Raw genomic sequence first — 22,740 nt, forward strand, 5'->3', positions numbered from 1 at the left:
AGGATAGCTAAATGGTGCACATATTCCCACGTTGATTGCTTACAGACTCATGGGTAGCCTATGTGTTATTTTTATAAACAATTATTATACGGCTCTTCACAATACAAGTAGAAATTGACGATAACAAATAAAATGGTCAAAATGGATTTTCATTCAAAATGAACACGGTTGATCATGAGGAGTTTATTTTTTTGCAAACGATTTGTTTTTCAGCAAAAGCCACAACGAAACGATAACAAATAAATGGAAAGAGAAATACAGTATCATGGAGTTTATTTTTTCGTTTTGGCAAGTAGCCGTATAATAAACGGGATAATGTATAAGTAAGTCCCTTCAGGGCACATCGGGGTCCAGTTCGCCCTGTTGGGACTTATTTTCCCAATAATGACCGGCATTCTATACATTATCCCTTACATAGAAAGCATCTTTTCTACGTTCTGTTTATGTTTATGTACATTGGACATTTCAATTTTTGGAAGAGGGAAAGTTGAAGATCACTGAATTGGTGTATTATTTCATAGGAATAATGTTACAGCCAGCATTATATTATTAGCATCCCAGGCTGCAGGGTGGGTTCTCAAGTTTTGAGCTCAGCTTGGAGTGAGATTTGGGTGGGGGGCACTCACTCACTAAAATGTTTTGCTTGTGTGTAGAATTGATAAAAGTAAGTGCATTATTTACTAAGATGAGTGCACCATTTATTAAAATAAGTGCGTTAAACTTGCACACTATGTAGCAAAAGGTGTGCACATATGGGCAGATTATCAGATGTAAAATGGGCCCCCCAGGCACATATGTGAAATGGGCACCACACTTCAAAAGGTTGGTAACTCAGCTTAGTTAGGTCTGGGTCTGGGGGCATGCTCCCCCAGAAGATTTTTTTTTAAAAATAACCCCTTAAATAATAACTTCTTTTTGGAAAGAAGCATTAACACTTTGAGACCTTGAATTTGTCATTGTATACATCCTATATCTTGTTTTTGTTTATTTTCCAGGACAGTCTGGGATTTGTACCCATCTTGCATAGCTTATGTCTCTTATGTCAGCCTTTATATCGAGGGGAAACCATTTGTGTTTTTATGTCACCAGGAAGCAGGTCAGTAGAAATAACTTTTGATATTTAGGTGGGATAGATTGGAATTTTCAAATATTATATTAACTTGACAGTGGGATATTCTATGGCTCACCAATTTACGAGATATATGTAGGCCTACTGAGTGAGACAAATATTTTATTTACTAGGCTAATTGCTTTTTTCACTTAGCCTATTGCCACTGAACCATTGGATCAAGAATGGGCATGCCAAGACCAACTTTTTATTTTTTATAAGGACAGCAAGTTCATTATTTTGGGTATCTATTACATTATGGTGTTTTCTTAATGTCCGACAGTTTAGTTTAGTTTATAAATAGGAAAATAATTTTGCCATAAAGTAAGCTAGGCCTACAGCGTTACAAGTGTTCGTAGAAAGGCCTGATTTACACACACTGTTAAAGTGCCATAAGTAGGCTGGTTTACCAAAATGACAAACAGTTGAATTTCTGAATAAAAATAATTTTGGTGCAGTTTTGACATCTTAAACGTGTAACCCCACATAAGTGCACAAACATAACGTGGTTGCAGGGAGGGGATGTCCTATTTTGGAATTTTACCCAGATACAACGAACACTATTTTTTGATTGGATGTCGGTGGCTATTTATGTTTTTGATTTTGCTGGTGAGTGGTGCGCTAGTTCTGAACCCAGCGAGATATCCTCTCGTATCCCTGCATGTCCTCTAATCATTTTGCAGATACCTTGAAATCCCTAGTAATATTTCTGCGTGAGAAATGCAAGGTGTGGTGTGTGAGCGTGTGAACTTGTTGAATTGTGTGTGTTTGCCCATTGCGTGAGACTTGAGAACCCTGATCCCAGGTCATGCCAACCGCTGCACAATCTGTGTCCAAAATGGGGGAAATGTTGCCTTTTAAGATAGCGTTCGGTGGCAGAAAGGCATGTCCAAGTTTTTAAATAAAAAAATACAATTTGCTAAAGTTTGGTAAGTTCCAACCTCTTACGCGTATGTGTCCCTTAATATTCATTTCTATACAAACCAAGATGGCGGATTCCTAAAGAAACGCAAGCAGTGTTAGAAGTGTTTCTAAATTAGCTTCTAAATTAGCTATGTACCAAAAATTACATTTTACCATGACTCGAAGAGCTGTAAACAGTCTTGTAAGGCTGCGTGTACAAATCCGCTTGGAGCTCCAGTGGAATTTTGAATGGAGATGAGAATTCTCGGGCTAACCATTGATGTGCCGTGAGAAGGTTGGGAATATGCACCCACCAGCCCAGCACTAAACTCCGAGCGTGGTACACAAAATCAGATATTTCAGGCAGTAAAAGCCCCGGTAAGAACCAAACTAGATTTTGTTCAAATCTACACACCTATGTCTACTGAAAAATGTAAGGTTTATTTATCAAATGTTATTTTGAAGTATTAAAAAACATTGTTGTTGCCCTTGCTTGCAAACATTCTGGGAGGCGGTATTTACATCACTCAGGGACGCTTTAGGCATTGCTATTGAAGAGGAAACACTGGGGGAGAAAGTTAATGTTTCTACAATAAACTAGGCTAGGCTACATCAACACGACACAGCAGCAGTGATGTTTAGCCTACTGAGTGTAATCTTAGGTATGTCATGTATGAAAACTAGCTGAAAACTGTATATATGTAGCTCATATCATACAGAGTTCATAAACAAGTAGCCTAAAATATTTTGTCATTTAAATATTTCATATTTTTAAACTTTTTAACACCTTTAATGTCATGATTACACTGTAAGTCTAATTAGGTGCCTTGGACAACATGGGTTCACAAAATTGTCATGAAGGCATACCCCAATTTTGAAAATGATCGGTATGTCAAGATAAACTATAGCCCATGGACAGACAACTTAGATAATTAACTTTAATATGTTTGTATTATTTTATTCAAATACAAAGAAATTTTATGTGAGAGAAAGGTATTTGTGTTTTTGGTGTTTGGAGTATGGTGTTTGTGTCTGGTTTCCCTAATGTATTTGTGCTAATTTCACATCTTGAGCCTGTTTCTGTTTATCTGGATGTTTTGCCTCATAGTAGAGGGGCCTATGTGTCTAATTTGGGGGCTTGTGGGGTTCGCATGTTAATTTTTGGAGAGTATTATATCTTTGTTCTATGGGTTCTTAAGAGTAAAAAAAAACATGTCTCCATTTTTTTGAAGGTTTTGAAGGACCCAAATCAAAGGTCAAATTCAGAATAGGTCAAATTTGGTGTTTTGTCCATAAACCTCACATTGCTGGTATTATAGCATAGGGTTTGGTGCCAAAAAGCAAAGATATTCTACAAGGTAGTGTGCAAAAGTGGGCCACATAAACAATACAACATTATAAAACATTTTTAGACTGATGATTGATCTCTTTAACAAGAAATTGTGCCTAAAATTCTCGAAATTGTCCGCTTAAAAAATAATACTTCAATATCAATACTATCAATTCATGCCTATTAGTGTGCTTGAGTTTAAGCCTAGCCTGCTCTGTCAGTTATTGTCTACACCCATTCAGAGCACAAAGTGCAGAAATCTCTGTTAAATCAAATTTAATAGACTTTTACATAGCACCTGCTGAAGTCTGTAAGGCCTTCCTAAGCCTAAGTGTGAAGAAAAGAAAGGGTAAAGGATCAGATAGACAAACAGACAGGTGTGTGTGTGTGTGAGAGAGAGAGAGAGAGAAAGAGAGATACCAGCATGGACGGATTATGAACTTTCAGGCCCCTGGGCCCAGATATATTAAGGGCCCCCCACTAATTGTTGTGGGGGACATTTTTTTAAATTGATTTGATGTGATTTCCTGTATTCTGGTGCATTTTAGGGATGGTCAATACTTTAGTTCAATCAGATTCCTAGCCTATGTGTTGATATGATTATTGAGGCAATGATTTCATGCAGTGGCTTGGGCCCTCTGACTCCTTGGGCCCCTGTAGGCCTGTGCAGTAATCCATCCCTGACTACAGTACCAGTGACAGTTGGCTGATGATAGCTGGCAGTGATAGAATTTAGAATATCGAATAAGCACATAGTGCTCTGTTCTTCATGGTTGGTGATATTAGTGACCTTCTAGCCTTCTTCATTTTTTGAAGCACATTTTCATAGTTCATGGTGGCACAGTCTAGTTATAGTTGGTTATATTCTGAGGGGTGTCTTTCTGTTAGTCAGGTGATGGTACACATATTCTAAAAGAAACAGATTTTGGGCTATGTATCCAGTGGCAGATATGTGTGGACTGGTGAATGACCCATCACTAGAGACATATGCCAAATTTCTTGTTTTTGTCCATGAGAGAGTATGGAGATGGGGATCACAGATCAGCCAACGATTACATTGTTACAATGCAGTTATTTTACAACAGAACAAAGCAGTTTGGCACAGGAGCTGCTACAAATCCACCTGTAACAGTGAGCATCTGCAGCATGCTAATATTCGCTACTAGAAATCATGTGAAGCAGGCAGGACTCGGTGTCTTCAGAAAAGACGTGGTAGACCATCTTCTGAACCTGCAGCAACACCTGCAACTGCATCAAGTCCATCTAGAGGGACTTTGTACACTTGTTTAGCAGCAGCTGCTGCCAGCATAGATAAGTGCTTCTTCTGTCAGAAGCAGACAAGAGAGCGTCTTCATGAGGTGTCCTCTTTCAATGCAGGCAACCAACCAAGAACTATAAGTAATATTTTGAAGTCAATGACTTTTAACAGGTAGCCAGTGTAAAGATGCTAGGATGGGGGAAATATGTTCATATTTTTTGTGTGTGGGAGCAGCTGCATTTTGAATAAGCTGTAAGCTCTTTAGACAGGTATTATTACAGCCAGCATAATAGCACTGCAATAGCATTGCAGTAGTCTATCCTTGAGATGACAAAACATTAATTTCTCGGCATCTGGTAAGGATAAGGACTTCCTTATCTTTGAAATGTTCCTTAAATGGTAAAATTAAGTTTTGGTGATCTGTTTTATGTGATTACTTAGTGCTAGGTCCTGGTCAATTATAACTCCCAGGTTTTTAACACTTGTGGATGAGGTCAGTGGAAGATCACTATATGTAGCCTGTGATGTGGATAGGATATCCCTCATCTTTTTAGAACCTAAAACCATGACTTCTGTTTTATCTGAGTTCAAAAGCAGAAAATTATTCGTCATCCATGTCTTTATAGCTCTTATACATGTGTCAAGTTTGGCTAACGTGGTTAATTCATCAGGTTTTATGGAGAGGTATAGTTATGCATCATCTGTTAAACACAGTACTGAGCCTTGAGGCATTTTTACCATAATCTGGGTAGATGGTTTATTATGGACCTGTAAAAATTGTTGACGGTTAGGAAGGTATGATCTAAACCAAGCGAGTGCTGAGTCTTTGATGCCTATCAAATTTTCAAGCCTAAGTAGTATGTCATGGTCTATCTATGGTGTCAAAGGCAGCGCTGAGGTCCAGGAGGACCAGTATCGATACAAGGCCAGGTTTTTTGAGGTAGGGCTTAATAACATATGTCTTAAACGACTGCGGTACATGCCCTGATAGAATTATTTATAATCTAGAGCAAAACATTATCCAGGAAGGGGAGACCAGTCAGAAGGTGAGTACAAATAGGGTTTACACAAGTTGTAGATTTGATGAGGAAATTGTGGAGGTGAGATCTACAGTAATATGTTGTGTATATGTAAATTAATTAAATGTTGTTTGAGGTCTCATCTGTGATTCTGTGATGTTGCTATCTTTCAGCAATGGAGTATGTGTATTTGGTGAAACTGATTGGTTATTGATCTTATCTCTAAATGTTTGACATACAATCATAATACTGACATACAATCATACTGTTGAAAATAAGAAAATAACTGTTTTGTGAACTTTATTCAACATAGCCAGTGATTTAGGCGAAATTCATGGTGTTAATTATAGTGAAATATACAATTTCACAAAAATAGGGTTAAAACAGGTAAAAAAAAAAATGGAGACATCATTTTTGTTCAATGACCTCTAAAGACAGTCCAACCACTCTCCAAAAATTAACATTTCAATCCCACAGAAACCACATAGGCCCCCTGACTATCATGCCACCCTTGAATTAATCAGTGCCTCACCAGTGCCACCCTTGTTAAACATTTCTAAAATCGCCACTGAAGTAGACAAGGGTATTTTAAGAAGAACATTGTTAAACCAAACAAATATGTGAACTTACCCCAACAAACAGAAGTCCAAGTGACACAATCACTTGCCATATCTGACAGTACCCGCCAACTAAAATAACAAATACATACAGCAGTTAATTTTCATGTTTAAAATACGTGGAATTCAGAAGGGAAAAAAAGATCTGTTGAGTCTGATAACCCTTAAATGAGTACCGTCACACCGGTGTGACGGAATGTTGGGAAATGAACATTCTAAAGAATATCTAGGTTCATTGACTTTAAAGGTCCAGTATGTAGGAAATAATGGAAAATAAACTGTAACCATTCCAAAAATGATCACCATATGTTGTCAGAGAGTGAGGAAACACGATGAATTGAAGTAATGGCTTATTTGACAACATTACTCTAACCCGTGAAACCCCGTAAAACCCATGAAAAAAAATCAGTTAGGGGGCGGAATCTCTTGGAATTTTCGTTTATGTTTTGAACGATTAATTCTAGAATAGCGTATTAATAATGGCTAGCGCGTCCTCCTATTTGGGTTGCCAAATTAGCAAAGGCCAACTGTCAACAGCTGTCAGTTGTAGTCATGAACGCCTAAGAGTCAGGCAAATTTACAAAATTAAAACAAGAAACAAATTAAGTGGACATCGGAGGAGCTTCATGAGATGGTGACATCTTCGTCAAACGAAGAATATCAAGTCTGACGCAGATCTGGCCATATTTCTCCACAACAGGTAGCCTATGCTAAACTTCATCTGCATCGCTAACTTCAGCTACATATGTTACGTTGGTTAGAGAGGTATTTTTTTTGTTTTCACTGTTTCCGTAATGTGTAGCTGGGTCATGGTTGGGAGAAACGTTAAAGCAGCTGCAGGTCAACTAACGTTAGCTAAGTCTTCATTACATCTGGCTCGCGTCTGGTAGTCTTGAGAACGTTCACCAGTGTTTTGATTTTGGCCAACAGAACGTTCGGTAACAATCCTACAAATCGCACCTTTAAGTCTTATTTAAAAAAAAAAACTCCTGGTGTGTTTACACACTTTTCAATGCCTCGTTTTATGAGTAAAGAACATAGTTGTACTATTGTAGAAGTTTCGTACCATTCAGGGCATTATTAGTGGGGTAATTTACAAGATAAAAGTTGGTACCATTACGACGGCAGAAACTCATTCGTTTCTGACAGCGCTACTCGACCAGGGTTCGACCAAGGGAAAACAGGTTCTGGGAGGGTGTTTGGCTCGGGGTCATGGTGCAAAGGACCCTAGGGTGAAATTACTCCGAACCATCGCTATAAACTGTTGCACAGACGACCTTAGTAGTCCAAATAGGCCTAGCTTCTATCAGAAACATGCCGTATTGTTATTGTGTAGTTTACGTAGGCTAACGTTAACAATTCATGTGAATGTCTTGTTAGCCTATGAACTTTGGTTCGCTAGGCAAAACGTTCGTGCACTGATGACAGTCATCTCTAACTTGCCAACTAGTATTGTTCAGTTCATGTATATAACATGCTTTACTTGCTACCTGGATAATTTCCGCGAATATTATTAAGGTAAGATTAATGATACGATCATTAAGCTTTAGCCTACTGTGTTCGGTGGTTTAACGGCATCATGGCAAAGGCAACTAGCAGCCTACAGCGTTGAACAATCTCCGTGGAAACCAAACATTCTAGAGCGGAGCAAGACAGATCAGTTACATCATAGGCATGAAGTACGCTCTGCATAGGCAGGGGTGGGCAAACTTTTTGGCTCATGGGCCACACTGGGTTTTTAAAATTGGCCGGCGGGCCGCACAACAACCACCCCCCCACCCCCACCCCGAGACGACCCACACATAATTTTTTTTTTTTTTATAGCCTATACTTTAGTATGACAAAATATTTTTTTAAAAATATTAATTGCTTAAAAATACTGCTAATTTTATGCTGTTTAACAAATGTATAAATTGTGCACTGTCGCTTTAATTCACGTTTATTTCTCAATGATCTTCCTGCTACGGTATGGCCCTCTCACACTTTTTAAATGGTCAGTAGTGGGAACTACTGCTGCCTTGATGATTTCCTTTTAAAAGTTTCTCATAAGGAGATATCAATTATCAACAATGACAAGCCAGCTGGAACCTGCGGCTCTCTCTCCCTCGCGTGAGTGCAGACGCGTTCCCAATTAAATGGATCGCATGTTCACGTTAGATCTGCTGCAAAAGAGATAACTAAGAGTTAACTTAGTTTAACATAATGTTATCTCTATTTAACATGATGTTTTGACATTGACATTGTAAACGTTCTCTAAGGAGAGTGAAAAGCAGTTTGCAGTAAAGCTAACCAACGTCGTCTCTATCGCACGAAAAAAATAGCGAGCAGCCTGATAACCAAATGAAATGCTCAGCGGGCCGGATGAAAGTGCTTGGCGGGCCGCAGTTTGCCCACCCCTGGCATAGAGCATCACAGTCCCGCCCACAGGAGTTTCCGGAAGTAAGAATTCAATGCAATTTCTCCATTGACAATTCGGGTGTAAGCCATAAAAACTTAACTGCACATGGTAGTCTCAAAACCAGCTACGGCTGTACTAAGCGATTGTGTATGCTCATATAGACGCCAAAAGTTCACGGGGCACTAACCTTGTTTTGAGATAAATGTCTTTTATTCGCGATGTCTTGGGTGAGTACTTCATTACCCACAATCCTGAACATTCCCACAGTGATGCCTCTGATTGGTGGAAAGGCCGTTAAGGTCATAGTTTGAAACTTTATCAGCGAAAATTATTGACAAAGATGGCGGAGTCTTTTACTGCCTATGGCGAAATTCTTAATGTGAATAAAAACTTTCTAGACGAACATTGGTACTTGTATCAACAAGGATTGTGGTTTATATATCACACGAACTTAGTCAGGGCCAATACACCATCAAATAGAACACTGGAAATGCTAGTTTGAACACTTAACTTTTCAGGTAGCCGATAGGCTAATCATTAGCCTTTCAGACATTAGAATGTCATAATGGTGCTAACATTAGCCTACATGCTGCAACACAGGTATAAATATATTATGTTTTAGTGACCTTGTTGTTTCTATGAATATGAATTGTTGTTTATATGAAACATCAACTTAGTCGAGGCATAAAAAGCCCTGTATATCCCCATTAAGTACTTAAACCTTTGAACTAGCTAGCTAGCTGATAGCACAAGCTGGATGCTACCACCAGCTAGACACTGCAGTAAAATGGTTAACAAACCGTCCATGCCCCCGTGAATATTTCACTGTTTCAAGGACGAAATCAAGAGTGTCCAAAGGGGTGAAAACCACTTTAAATCGGATCACATTATTGACTGTTGTGTGTCGAGGGTCAGCTTGTGGGTTTGTAAGGGCCAGCATGAGGGACAAGACCTATTAAACCTACGGAGTGTGGTAAGTTTAGCAGGGAGGTTGGTAATGCTAGTTAACATTAGCCTTCATACTGTACGAGCCATATCATCAATCATTAACCTAGAAATACTTCTTCGTACATTTAATGAACATTTTGTGTATTCACAGCAAGTTAATAAACTGAATATGGTGGTCCAAGAGCAGACCATGCACCGGTCCATGCATCAGGATGGCAGTCAGATATGAAGCACTGCACAATGTTGCTAACGTTAACGTTAACCGGTTTCACACACACGATATAAAATACACGATGGTAAATATAACATTCAATACCAAAACACTATTACACGATTACTCCTGAAATAACTGCTATTAACTATATAAAAATCACTGTTTGGAGGAAAGGGTTCGCGTGCTGTCGCCGGTTGGAAATGATTTCGCGCTGGTTTGTGCTGCTTATATATTTTTCAGTGAGGCGCGGTGGTTTATGGGATGAGTAGTTCCTTCGCTCGGAAATGAAAATATGTACACAGTCTTGTACCTTTGACTTTTTTTGGACTTTCTCTTCGTTTTTTCACTCTAAATGATATGTTGTATGCTTATGAGTTACGCCGTAGCTGATTAGCCTAAGACATGCTCTAAAACTCTTTAGATACGGATTTTTTCCAAAATGTCAATGGGAGAAATGAATAGGAAATTTACTTCTGGAAACTAAGCTCTCTCGGAGGAGGGGCGGGACTGTGATGCTCTATGGACATCTATGACACTCTGAGCCTGACAAGGCGCCATTTTAATAAGCTCAGCGCAAGATTTAATATAGGCTACAGTTCCAATTCTATGAGCCCACCTAAACAGCTGTTTTTAACATTGCCAGCTGTTTTTCTTTTTTACTCGGTAATGAACTGCAAGAACTGACATTGTGAAAGGCCCGACTGATCTTTTTCCAAGTTTACACTGAATAAGGAGCCTATTTAGGACAAATAGGCCTAATTTAGACAGAACTGTATAGCCTACTATTGCACTGGTAAAATCAGAGAATGATCACGGGAAATGAACTGGTTGCAGTTCCTTTTCTGGCATACATAATAAGTGCCATGAATGGAGGCCTATGGACTGTATAGCCTACTTGGCGGGCCATCCTATATCATTGAGATGTATAGTCTGGCAAACTTTAATCCAAGGGGCGGGCAGAGAATTGTCTTTCAAACTGCCTACGTACGACCATATCATCCGGGTCGGCAAACGGCAAATACATGTCTAATGATAGTGCATTGTGTTGCTCAACTTTCAAAGAAAAGCACAAGTCCAACTCCTCCAAAGTTGACGGAAACTTCCAACCTTCCGATTTTCATGAACTTGTTGTTTCAGTTCAGGACTGTTATCCTGTTAAGCCCGCCTTTAAGACTTCTAACCTTGTGATTGGAGAACATCCACGGTGCTAAGCCAATAGAAATCCCTATGGTTCGATACTAGACGTACAGGCTGAGCAAATTAATTTGGAGGCCTATGGCCTAGATTTCTAGGCTACCTCAAATCCACTTTTCTCGGGATATAATTTTTTGCCCAGAAATTCGAATGTTGCAGTCAAAAGAGGGGGCAGAGAAAATACAAACCGCTGAGTATTATATGTTTTGAGTCACTTATTTGTTCTAAAAAGCCTTTCAAATGTGTCAATGACGTCATTTATTAGCAGAAAGCTAGTGTGTTGTGGGCAACAACGACCCAACCTGTAAGAAATCAAAAGGACGTGACTACTCGTTCATTCAACTTTTGACCTATAATCCATATTGAGCTTGCAGAAACCACAATCAAATCCTCAATTTCTCAACGACAACCAGGTGAAAGAGACAAATTTAGCCGTCTAGCTCCATAGACCCCCATTCTTTTGCACTTATTCGTGATCGCCCCTAGCGGAACTGCAACATATTGCAGGTACAATGGAGTTAATAGGGAGTGATCCGGCTCTCCGTAAACGTGCTCTGGTTATATTATCACTATTTTTCTTTTTTCTACCTGTAGGCTATAAGTTAACCCTTTGTTCACGGCCTGCTTAAACAAAGCGCATAAGATAGGCTATCAATCACTAATAAGGTTGAGATTTCACTCAAGCGTCTGATGTTCATAACTTAAATAAATGCAAATGGTAGGCCTAGGCTAAACATAACCGTGACACTAATTATGACTGCCGCTAGCGAAGCTTTGATTGTCAAAGTTTTTTTTTTTTTTCCCCCGTCATCTACTTCCTGAATTTTTGGTCAACGATACCCGGGGCACATGAAATTTAGTGGGTATGTAGAAATTTAGGGTTTTAGCCGGAAAAATTTTTTTTAGTCCCCGGGGCCACTCCCCCGTGCTGGGCCCCGAACCCATAAAAAAGCATTTTTTTTCCTAAATAACCGTGGCACTGAGGATGAAGAATCTTTTATGGTATGTTGGTCTCAAGGGCCCACATGGCTGGCCCATAATCACTCATTTGTGATTGGCACCCCCCCGGTAAAAAATGAAAATGCAATATTATTCTGCTTTAATCGCCCCTATCTTCAGTTAAGATGTTCAGAACTGCACCAAATTTTTGTGTATGATTGACCTGGCATTCTCTGGGGGTATGCCAAGTTTCCTGTAGATGGCGGTGCACACATATACACATGCACACACACACAGGCACCCACATACTATTGGTATTAGAACGGCCGATACATAATTACAAATTCAGTAGGATTAAAAGAAAGCCAAAATAAATATTCATCATCATCATCATGGCTGCATTTCCAGTATTAGCGTTAAGTAGTCGTTTGTCCACTAGATGGCGCATCGTTGCAGTGAGACATAATTTTGTTGGAAGTTAAAAGTGGGTTGGAAAAACAATGGACGCTTCCTACAAGGACTGTACCGCAGAGAACGTCTAATAAGGATAGGACAATGTTCACATGAAATGTAATTCCCATTTCTTCTTGAAGCCGAAATAAATCTGAGGATGTTTATCGGACATGCTTGGTTTTTACTGCAGGTACGTTAATCTTATAATATCAATAAGGACCTAGGTAATGTTACCGTTGGTTGAGTGATGGAGGCCAATTTGATTGATTGCATTTGTAGAAAACTATAAATGCGGTTATAGACCTCTCCAGAATAAGTCCCGCCTCCTAACTTCCGTATCCATCCAACCTTCGGTCGTCAAATGTCTATGGGAAATAACATGGCGTTTTGAAAGATCGTACATGTCAAACTCTGTAGGTGACAAAGTAGAAAAAGCTGCTGGGCAGATTGGCCTACACACTTCTGCCATCTAGTTTCCACTGGATTTTTTATTTTCGGTGCCATTTAAGTAGTATAGTCTATAGTATACCACTTAAACGGCACCGACAATCAAAAAATCCAGTGGATTTTTGGAACCAGCTTTTTCTACTTCGCTACCTACAGATGTTTTACCGGTATGATATTTCGAAACGCCATGTTATTTCCCATAGACAATCGACGCCCGGAAGTTGGATGGATCGGAAGTTACGGAGGCGGGACTTATTCTGGAGAGGTCTATACCAAGCAAATTGATAGCAGCACTGTAATTGTATCCTTCGACTGTCATTTGTTGCACGTGCTACAAAAATCATTCTGTGCAATGGAAGATTTACCAACGTTACACCGGTCTGATACAGTTTTGCCTATACATGCGTGAGACTGAGACGCCTGTTTATTTTGTTTTAAGTGCGTGCAGGGTGTGAGAGGGGAATCGATGTGCTTTGATTCCAGCTTGGTAGTTGTAGTCTGTGAAATTAAAAAGCATGTGTGTGTGAAGTATCCAAACAATGACACCTTCATTTCATTATGGCTGCTTTAGCAACACACCTTAAGCTACTGTGTAGTGGGTCCCATTTAGAAGTGGCTACTTCATTCGCGCTTTCCTTGACACATGGAGCTGCGTGAATTTTATTACAACTTTTCGCCACGATATGGCAGTTTAAGTCCGCTTGATACTATAAGGCGTAAGCCATTGGTTTCCAAAGGAGATTTTTATTTGTGTCGCCAGCATAGCCTATTGACAATTTATGTTGTAAATAGGCCTACCTTATAAGCCTACCTGTAGCTTAGGGAAGCTAACAGCTTTCTATTAGGATCTAGTTTGTTAGTTACAGTTTTGTCATAACTCCCTGATGCATTTTTGCATTTAGAATAGCCAGAGCGTGGATATCTCAATCGGAAAATTAAACAATATCGGGTGCCTATGGACTAGACTGGGTGAACCCAGCCTGATCTGCCCACTATTTATTTTTTGATTTCTTAAAAGATTGAGCTTGGTCTGGTGAAAGCCAGACTAGCCATGGACCTCAGTTACACAATGCAAGTGAACATGAATCAGCCTATATTTGCACGAACAATAACGGATGTTAAAATGTGTATGAACAGTCTAGCGACACATTTCATCAAGGCCCATTTGGACATGTCAGTTATTTGCACCACTGGTTAGATGTAAAACAGCATTTCGTTTCAGACTACTGTTACTTAATTTGTGCATTAACAATAAAGTATTACATGAACTAAAGATGACTAAAATCTTATGTAGAAGAAGAAACATTCACAAAAAATCCATCCATCCAAAAATGACCTTTGTTTTTGATAGCTGTTGATGGACGGCATGGAACTGACAGAGATGTTTTTGTTTATAAATAAATAAATAAATAACATTATGCTGATACCTTTTGCTTTTCCCAAATACAATGTAGCCTACAGGTGTAAGTGACCTTTCATCAATCCAGTTGCAATGGATGAACTGTGATGAACTGCCCTACTTGTGATTGTTTAGAGATTTTAAAGGTTTTATAACAATGCTACATCTTCTTTGGCTATTCTACAATCTATTCACCTTTTCAGCACCAATAGGCTACTTTCTGTGCAGCCGCACACACACACTCAGGCATGCCAAACAAGCATACACAAATGTTTCAAGAGTGGGGGATGGAGTAAAATATGGAGACAAATTGAAGTATGATTTATTTTCACGGAACGGATGTACAGGACTGAGCGGCGGTCAGATTTTGTACCGCTATGCGGTACATCTAGTTTGTATCGTTTCCATGCAGTCAAAAACTCCCAAATTGCCCTGCTTGCCTATGTAAAATGCATATGACCACAGTTCGTTTTCAAAAATCATTAGCCGGGTCATTCCATGAAATCTGTGCCTTTTCAACTTTAAAAATGTGAAAAATATAATTGTTTCAAACTGATTTTTTTTTTCAATGCCCATTTAATTAACACATCTTAACATGACAAGAAATTGTGTTGGGCCATCTCAAGCTATGCATTTATTTTTTACCATTCACTTATTACATAGAATATTGTAGGATAGTAACAGGACTGATGATTTCATGCTAAATTGCTCCTTTCTAACAGGTCAAGGTTAGGGAGGCACATGGTAGGCCTATGCAATCTGAAAGGTTATTACTTCTAGATATTGGGTTTATATATACACTTTAAAAAATGGTAACAGGACTGATGCTCGCCCCTCTCTCACAACCCTGATAAAACATGAAAAATAGGACATTTAAGAAGAGAGAAAGTTACCCTTTCTTACACTGTGGAATCTGCTTCTTCTAAATGAGGTCATTTCCTTGAAATTATGTCACTTCTAGTTTGTACCATTATTTTATAAGGGGTTTTAGTGAAAGTAACAGGACTGAGATAAAATTAAGGGACAATGATAAATGACTTATATTTTCTAAGAAAACATATCTATTTATGTCAAAATCATTGCTTAACAGTGAGATTACACTTAAGACCATATAAAACGGTGAAAATTGTATCATTTTACCAACATTTTACAACTGAGAAGTGCTGTTGAAAAAGAAAAAAACATAGCGTGGGACACGCCAAAATCAACCAAAATCCTTACCCATAGCATATATTTATGTGATTTTAATCATTTGAACTTTTTGGGTTTACTTAGTCTTATATTGATGCATATGATCTATAGTAACATTAAGTTTTTTTAAATTACACATGTATTTGTTGTTAAAGCTACTTTAGAACTGATTATATGTTGTGGGACGCAAAAGGTGCGGTGGAACGGCCCAGCCTATTTACAGGCTGCAGCCAACTTAAAACACGTCCAGATAAATCTAACTGTTGAACTTAATTTGTGCAATGATATGTTAATTGAAAACAATTTGCTTGAGTTATAAAATTAGCTGTAGTCCTATTATTTAGACCACCTCATCTAGGCCTGCTGTAAATCCTCAAATTATGGCAGGGCTCTTTTATTTACTTATAGGCTGAGTAAGCACATGCCTTTATTTAATTAAGCATTATTTACTTTTTATTAAATTCGTAAGAGGGCAGCACGCGACTGAGCTTGAGAGCCATGTGAGACCCGTGGTGTAAATATTAACTTTCAGTGTTTTACGATGTCTTTCAGCTCTCCTTTGTCAGATCGTCTGCAAAGCTCACACCCGGAACCTGTTTGCTCGCGCTTCTTGCTGACTCCTGTTTTGTGACCCCGGACCTGCCTGAATCTTGACTAGTCTGCATTACCCACTAACCTCTCCCAGTATTTAAAGCCCTGTCTTTCAGCTCTCCTTTGTCAGATCGTCTGCAAAGTTCACACCCGGAACCTGTTTGCTCGCGCTTCTTGCTGACTCCTGTTTTGTGACCCCGGACCTGCCTGAATCTTGACTAGTCTGCATTACCCACTAACCTCTCCCAGTATTGAAAGCCCTGTCTTTCAGCTCTCCTTTGTCAGATCGTCTGCAAAGTTCACACCCGGAACCTGTTTGCTCGCGCTTCTGGCTGACTCCTGTTTTGTGACCCCGGACCTGCCTGAATCTTGACTACTCTTCTGCCCCAGAAAACCAGACCTGCTTTCTGCCTTAACGACTCCTGACTACTCTTCGACCCCGGTAACTCTGACCAGCCTTCTGCCTTGCAACTACGATTTTGGATTTCCCTTGAACTGTACTTCTGCCTTGTTTCATCCGCCCTGTTGTGTCTGTGCTCCCCCCCCAGGACTTCCGGACCACCCACCACCGGCGTCATAGGACGCATCACTGCCACTGGGGGGGGACACAGACACAGCACATTGATATATACAAATCAATCTAACCATTGAAATCACCATTAGCGGTGGCTTTCTTAATCTATTTCAATAATTTTACAACGTTTCTAAGATGTTGACATTCCAGAATTAGAGGACATTTTGGCATTTACACTTCTTAAATAATTATTTTCTATTTTAACATTTTGTTGAATATTTAAGAAATATAGGTCATAAACTACTAAATTATATGATTTGTCAAGCTCAGGCATCAACGGTACTTTTTCCACCTCAAATGTTTTATTTGCTGTGTACATGTAGTTATACGCTACCCTGCTACAAATACAAAATAGCATGAAAAAAGTATATTTTTTAAATATTTTTCAGTAAATAAAGGAAGTCATTTTACACTGAATAGTCATATGATTTCAGGTAAGATTGTTAATATATATTATATATGTTAATTAGACTAACTATCACAGGCTTAATTATCTTCCATTTTAACAGTGACACAGTTTTTTTAATAATTCCAGTATCTATTCTCAAATATGCTCAGATACATTGTGCATATAATCATATAAGCTGTTCTAAGGACTATTGATGTAATTTTTTGTGTGATAGCAAAATTACTTACCATTATTTATCCTTATTTTAATAAAAATGTTTTTGTAACAGGGTTGCAAATTGAGTCATAACATCATAAATCTGTAGAAATCCATTAGAAATTCTGATATTAGGCCTATCTATTGCAAATAATCACAAATATCTAACCAAAATGTGTTTATTTTCAGCTGTAATTGAATCTCAACATGTATTGTAGCACACTATGCTGCAATGACGCTGTACTAACAGAAGAAAATCTGGCAATTTATTTAAAATATGTTTAATTATACAAATAAATTCATTTTTATAATTTAACTCAGCATATTTAATCATAAATATATCATATTTAACAAAAAATACCCTGATAACTATGATAATAACCATGTTACTTTAATTAGAGTAACAGGGTTGCGAGTAACAGGGTTGCGAATTAATGCTAATATAGCATCTACCTTATGAACAGAAGCTAGCTGTAAAATTTAGCTATTTTACCAAGGTCAAGGACCAATGTGGTTATACAAATACAGAAAATAAAAATTTAAATTATTCAACATTAATCTTAAAACATGAGTAACAGGGTTGCGTGGTTAAGCTTTACGTACTCAATTATCCCAGAAAAGTTTGAAAATATATTAAAATTGGAAGAGGACACTCACCTTTTGTCTACCCATGTTTTTTGAAAATGATTGGATGATGTCATTTCTTGTTTGTCATATGACATAATATTTTAACCCTTTATCAGCCAGGCAAAAATGTTATTTTGGTAACAGGGTTGTGTGCACATTCGGGAACACAACTTCATGGCACAATAAATAGTATTCAAAATATGTTATAATCAAAGAAATTCTTTTTTACAGATACAATAGAAATACTGCAAAAGATAATATATTAAAGACTTATTTTAGCTGTTCAATTTGGTTTAAAAGTTGGTCATCAGGAGCCGGGGACAGGATAAAAACCCCATTTTAAGGGGTGTTCCAGAACTAATCGGTATTTTTAATCATGTAAAGGAACCACTTTTCCCCAGCAGATTATTATGTTTTGCTTTATGACAGTTTCACTTGCAGGTTATGTAAACATTTTTGTTATTTTGGACTTGAGTATTTGAAATATCAGGGGGGAACACCAAATGTCCTCTAATTCTGGAATGTCCAGTATATTTTTTTAACACTGTAGGAATCACATACTACAACATATGGACCCTTTCAACAAGGTACACAAAAACAATGCTTGAACGTTCTATTTGGACCCCAATCTACTTCCTCTGCATTAAGATAACATATGGAATGTTAAAAAGGAAGTCTTGTGGGGCCAACTATGATGCTGATAATGGAACTCTCTTGAAAAGGTCCATAGGCCTATTCATACCAACACGATCAAATTCGTGACTACAGAGTTTTATTTTAGCATGGGTTTCCTCTGTAAAAGAGATCTGCATGTAACTTCACAGCATGCGGTTAAAATCCTTAAATTCACGGACGTATTTTGGCTTTATTTTTTAAGCAAAAAACGTCACTCTTAACAGCCGCCAGTCTTTGAGAAGACGTGAAATATACACTGGAATTTTGTTTCTTTATATTAAACCTGCCAGGGAATCTGTGTTATGTGGGTAAGCTGCTGCCTATCAGGTAAAGCACGTTTAAATGGCCATAGCCTACATTTAAAACGTTTTATTAGCTAGAAATTATGCCACATGTCTACATTCAATGCTATTTAAGCCACTTCGAAAGTTTGTTTAGATCCAGTGATTCTGCCGTCATGGAAACGCTAAGTCAGACTTCGGTACTCCAGTGAAATTCCTGCCTTGGCAACGCTACATCAAAGATCCTTGATTTCCGCTTTAACCCTCTCTGGCTACATCATGGCTTCGGGACTCTTCGGGAACCAAATAGAACGTTCAAGCATTGTTTTTGTTTTTATTGTTGAAAGGGTCACATAGAATTTTAGAACCTTCAATTGTTGCGGAACTTATAATGTATAAAAACCTACACCATACATTTGACATTCTAAAACGATAGTTCCGGTCCATGATTATGATTGGCTGAATCGCATTCGATGCCGTTGTAAAACAAGCACAGCACAAACACCTGACCAGAGAGGGTTAAAGCGGGTTATAGCTAGTAATCAAGGATATTTGACCTGACTGCTTGGCAATCATTCAGAGAGAGGAACAGGAAATATATTTTATCGTTGTTGTGCCTTTATTTTATGCAATCTTGCTAGATAAATTAACCGTTTTAAAAAAGCAATAAGCCAGTTGAGTCCGTAGGTTATGGTTATTATGTTTAGGCTATGGGATTTGACAGACGCCTTTGTCCAAAAAGCTCCGCTAGCGCATCGTGCCCAAGGCTCTGATCGTGCCTCTGGTCGCCCCTTCGCTGTTCTGAAATCAGTGAAGGCCCTAGGTAGGCTACTACGGACTCCATTAATATTGATTAATTTGTTTAATCTGCGCCTATAGCTTTTCTATCACTACACTGCATAGGCTACATATACGACGGAGTATTAGGGCCACACATGAAGAGAAAAAATATTTTTGCCATGGCGAGATTAAACACGACATGTTGACTTTAAAGTCGCCATGTCGACATTAAACTCGACATTTCGAGAATAAAGTTGAAATATCATATCTACTTTAATCTCGACGTGTCGACTTTAAAGTCGACATGCTGACATTAAACTCGCAATAGGCCCTACTGCCTACACAGTTTAAGCTATGTAGCCTACACTAATACACAATATGTTACATGAAAAATGGGCTTCAAATAGGTGTTATTTCAGATAGATTGCAGATATTCAGATAGATTGCGTCTTGTCTGTTTGCCGTCATCGTGAAGTGCTGTCTCGCGGTTATGGAAACTATGCCGTTTAGGCTAAATAGCTAGAAAAAAATTTGTATCCAATGATGTTTCTATACAAAATGTTATTTCACTCTGTTTTACGTGGTTAAGGCCACTGCATATCCAAATAACTGCCCTTCATGACCCACGGGCGTCACTCTCCATAGGATAACATGGCAAAACTAATTTTTCTAAAACTGCTTTTCCATGTCTCACCTGCAATACGTAGCCTATAGGAGGCTAGAAACACAGGTATAGCCTAAGCATATATACTATTTTGATCTCGTGAGAGAATATGTGTGCATGCACTTTATTTATACACTTTGTGTGCATATGTGTGCAAGTAGGCTACTAGCTTCATTCGTCCCTCCATAGACATTCAGCAATGGGCTGTTTTGCATCCATTACAAACAAGCAACGTGAAAGTCTAGAATTGGAGAGCGCCTAGTATGCCTCTAGTGCATAAGCAGGAAGTTGAACATTTAGATGCAACAACTAAATGTTTAGAACAACACTTTAAAAATAGGCCTACAATAAATAAATAAACCGCAATGACGTTTAGGCTACTTTTGACCATCGCATTTGACCATCGAGTTTAATCTCGTCATGGCAAAAATATTTTTTTCCTTCATGTGTGGCCCTAATACTCCGTCGTACTACATACCTAGGCAGAACAAATAATGTTTTTTTTTTTTTTTGCTTAGCATATAGTTCTTGGCCCACGAATTTTCTAACATTTAGTCTAACAAGGAAATAAACATTTAGCCTAGCCTATATAAAAATAAACAGTTTAAATTAAATTCATATAGCTTAATAGAAAATATTAGCCTAAACAAAAATAACGAAAATAACCATAAACCCCAACTCTGCAAGAAATAATGAATACACAACATACTCACGCCTCGAACATTTGCGCATCAGTGAATTGTGGATATTTAGGTCCATTTGATTACTTGCCATTGCTTAACACTGGCATACAATTCTCCCGTTTGCTGTGGGCCTATCGTAGGTGGCGCTTTTTATTACAAATGGCATACCACTTGTTAGAGTTAAGCAATAAGCCCCGATCAGGACGTAGGTTATAATGACTTTCGAACAGGTAGATGATCCGCATACCATATAGCTCCCATGAAAGTTTTTTTTATTATGCGTGCAACGTTTCGAGTCCCTGGCTCTTCCTCAGGCAACAGGTAGCCTGGGCGTTGTCCTACTACGACGCGCAAGCGGCGAGCGCAAACCCCCGCCCAGCGTGCCGCACATAGCCCATTCATTTCCTAGGCGTGGTTTACGCTTCCGGACGGGGTGGGAGGGGGGCCCATTCCGATTTTGTGCCCAGGGCCCGTGGTCATGATAATCTGGCCATGGAGACTAGCATATGAAAATATTTTTAAAAGGACCTACGAAATGGCGTGCTGCACATATAGGCATTAGGCCTACCGTTTATTTTTTTCTATTCAACAAAGTGGTAGGCTATCATACCTGTCAACACTCCCGTTTTTTCCGGGTTCTCCCGGATTTCAAGGTCATCTCCCAGCACCCTCCTGTTTTGTTATTTCTCCGGAAAACTCCCGTAATTTGTATGACCATCAAACTTCCGAATCCTGACAGCAAGCAGCTTTGGAGTTTTGGAAGTAGGCATAGGATGCAGGCAGGCAGCAGCTGGATACATTCTGGCATGCATAGGCTTTCGGTAATGTAAAAGCAACGACCGAAATGCAGTGTTGAAACACGTGGATGAAACATGTTAAATATGCAAACACTGACCCCTCCCCCCCGGAAAAATATATTCTCCCGTTTTTGGAAAGCTAAATGTTGACAGGTATGGGCTATGTATTCATAAAACATTGGCAAAACACAACTGTAAGAGCTTGGGTCTCAATACGGTTCCTTAACTGCTTAGTAAATAAACGTTGCATATATTAACTTTCTTTAGGAAAGCTGTAGCCTTTCTGGATTCTGCTATCAAGCATGAGTAGACATACATTGGGTTTACATTCCCACTAGTCTAAGCCAATTATGAGTGCCTGGCCAGCTGTATATAACTAGAAAATGCAATTCCAGGGAATTACCATTGCATGTAAATGCAAAAAAGCTGCTGTGTATAACATTATATTAGGCTACTTACAGTATGATTATTCAGATTACATAGTCTTACAGTATTCTTGAAAACCACTTACTTGGTTAGATGTTAGCTTAGAGTATATGACAGTCAGTAAAAATAAATTGTCAATTCAATATTGATCAGTGGTGGAATGTAACGAAGTACAAATACTTCGTTACTGTACTTAAGTAAATTTTCTTAATGATTTGTACTTTTACTTAAGTAAAATTTATAGTGCATACTTTTGACTTTTACTTCGTTACATTTTACAGCAATTATCTGTACTTTTACCCGCTACATTTCTACAACACCATCGTTCCTTTTACGATACATTTTATGATTTTTTTTTTCTCTCTGACAAACACGTTTGTTTTACCGGGGTTGCTACCAAAGATTCTGGAGCGCTACGTGCATTCTTAGAAACATAACCTTCTAGTCTAGACCAGGCAAAGCGTGAGCTTGTAGCCATCTGCATTCGGTAGGCTATATTCACCAGACCCATGGCTACACTGTACATGCAACTGTGTTCTGTGCCTTTCTCTGTCTGTTATCTGCAGCGTTAGGGCCTCCCTCTCCGATGAGATTGCTATCCGCGGATCAGCGAAGTTACA

At 38.7% G+C, this 22,740-nt stretch overlaps 1 protein-coding gene across 1 annotated transcript in view; it reads right to left on the minus strand.

Annotated features, from left to right (window-relative positions):
* The window catches only part of LOC125305470 (NXPE family member 3-like), a 34,247-nt gene extending 13,033 nt beyond the window's left edge, over positions 1–21,214 (minus strand). The window contains 2 exon segments of the mRNA XM_048260201.1: positions 6,249–6,307; positions 20,928–21,214. Coding sequence (XP_048116158.1) covers positions 6,249–6,307; positions 20,928–20,988 — 120 coding nt within the window. The 5' untranslated portion in view covers positions 20,989–21,214.
* Between the last annotated feature and the right edge of the window lie 1,526 nt (positions 21,215–22,740).

This window comes from Alosa alosa, chromosome 13 (genome assembly GCF_017589495.1).
Source record: "Alosa alosa isolate M-15738 ecotype Scorff River chromosome 13, AALO_Geno_1.1, whole genome shotgun sequence".
In the NCBI taxonomy this organism is placed as follows: Eukaryota; Metazoa; Chordata; class Actinopteri; order Clupeiformes; family Clupeidae; genus Alosa; species Alosa alosa.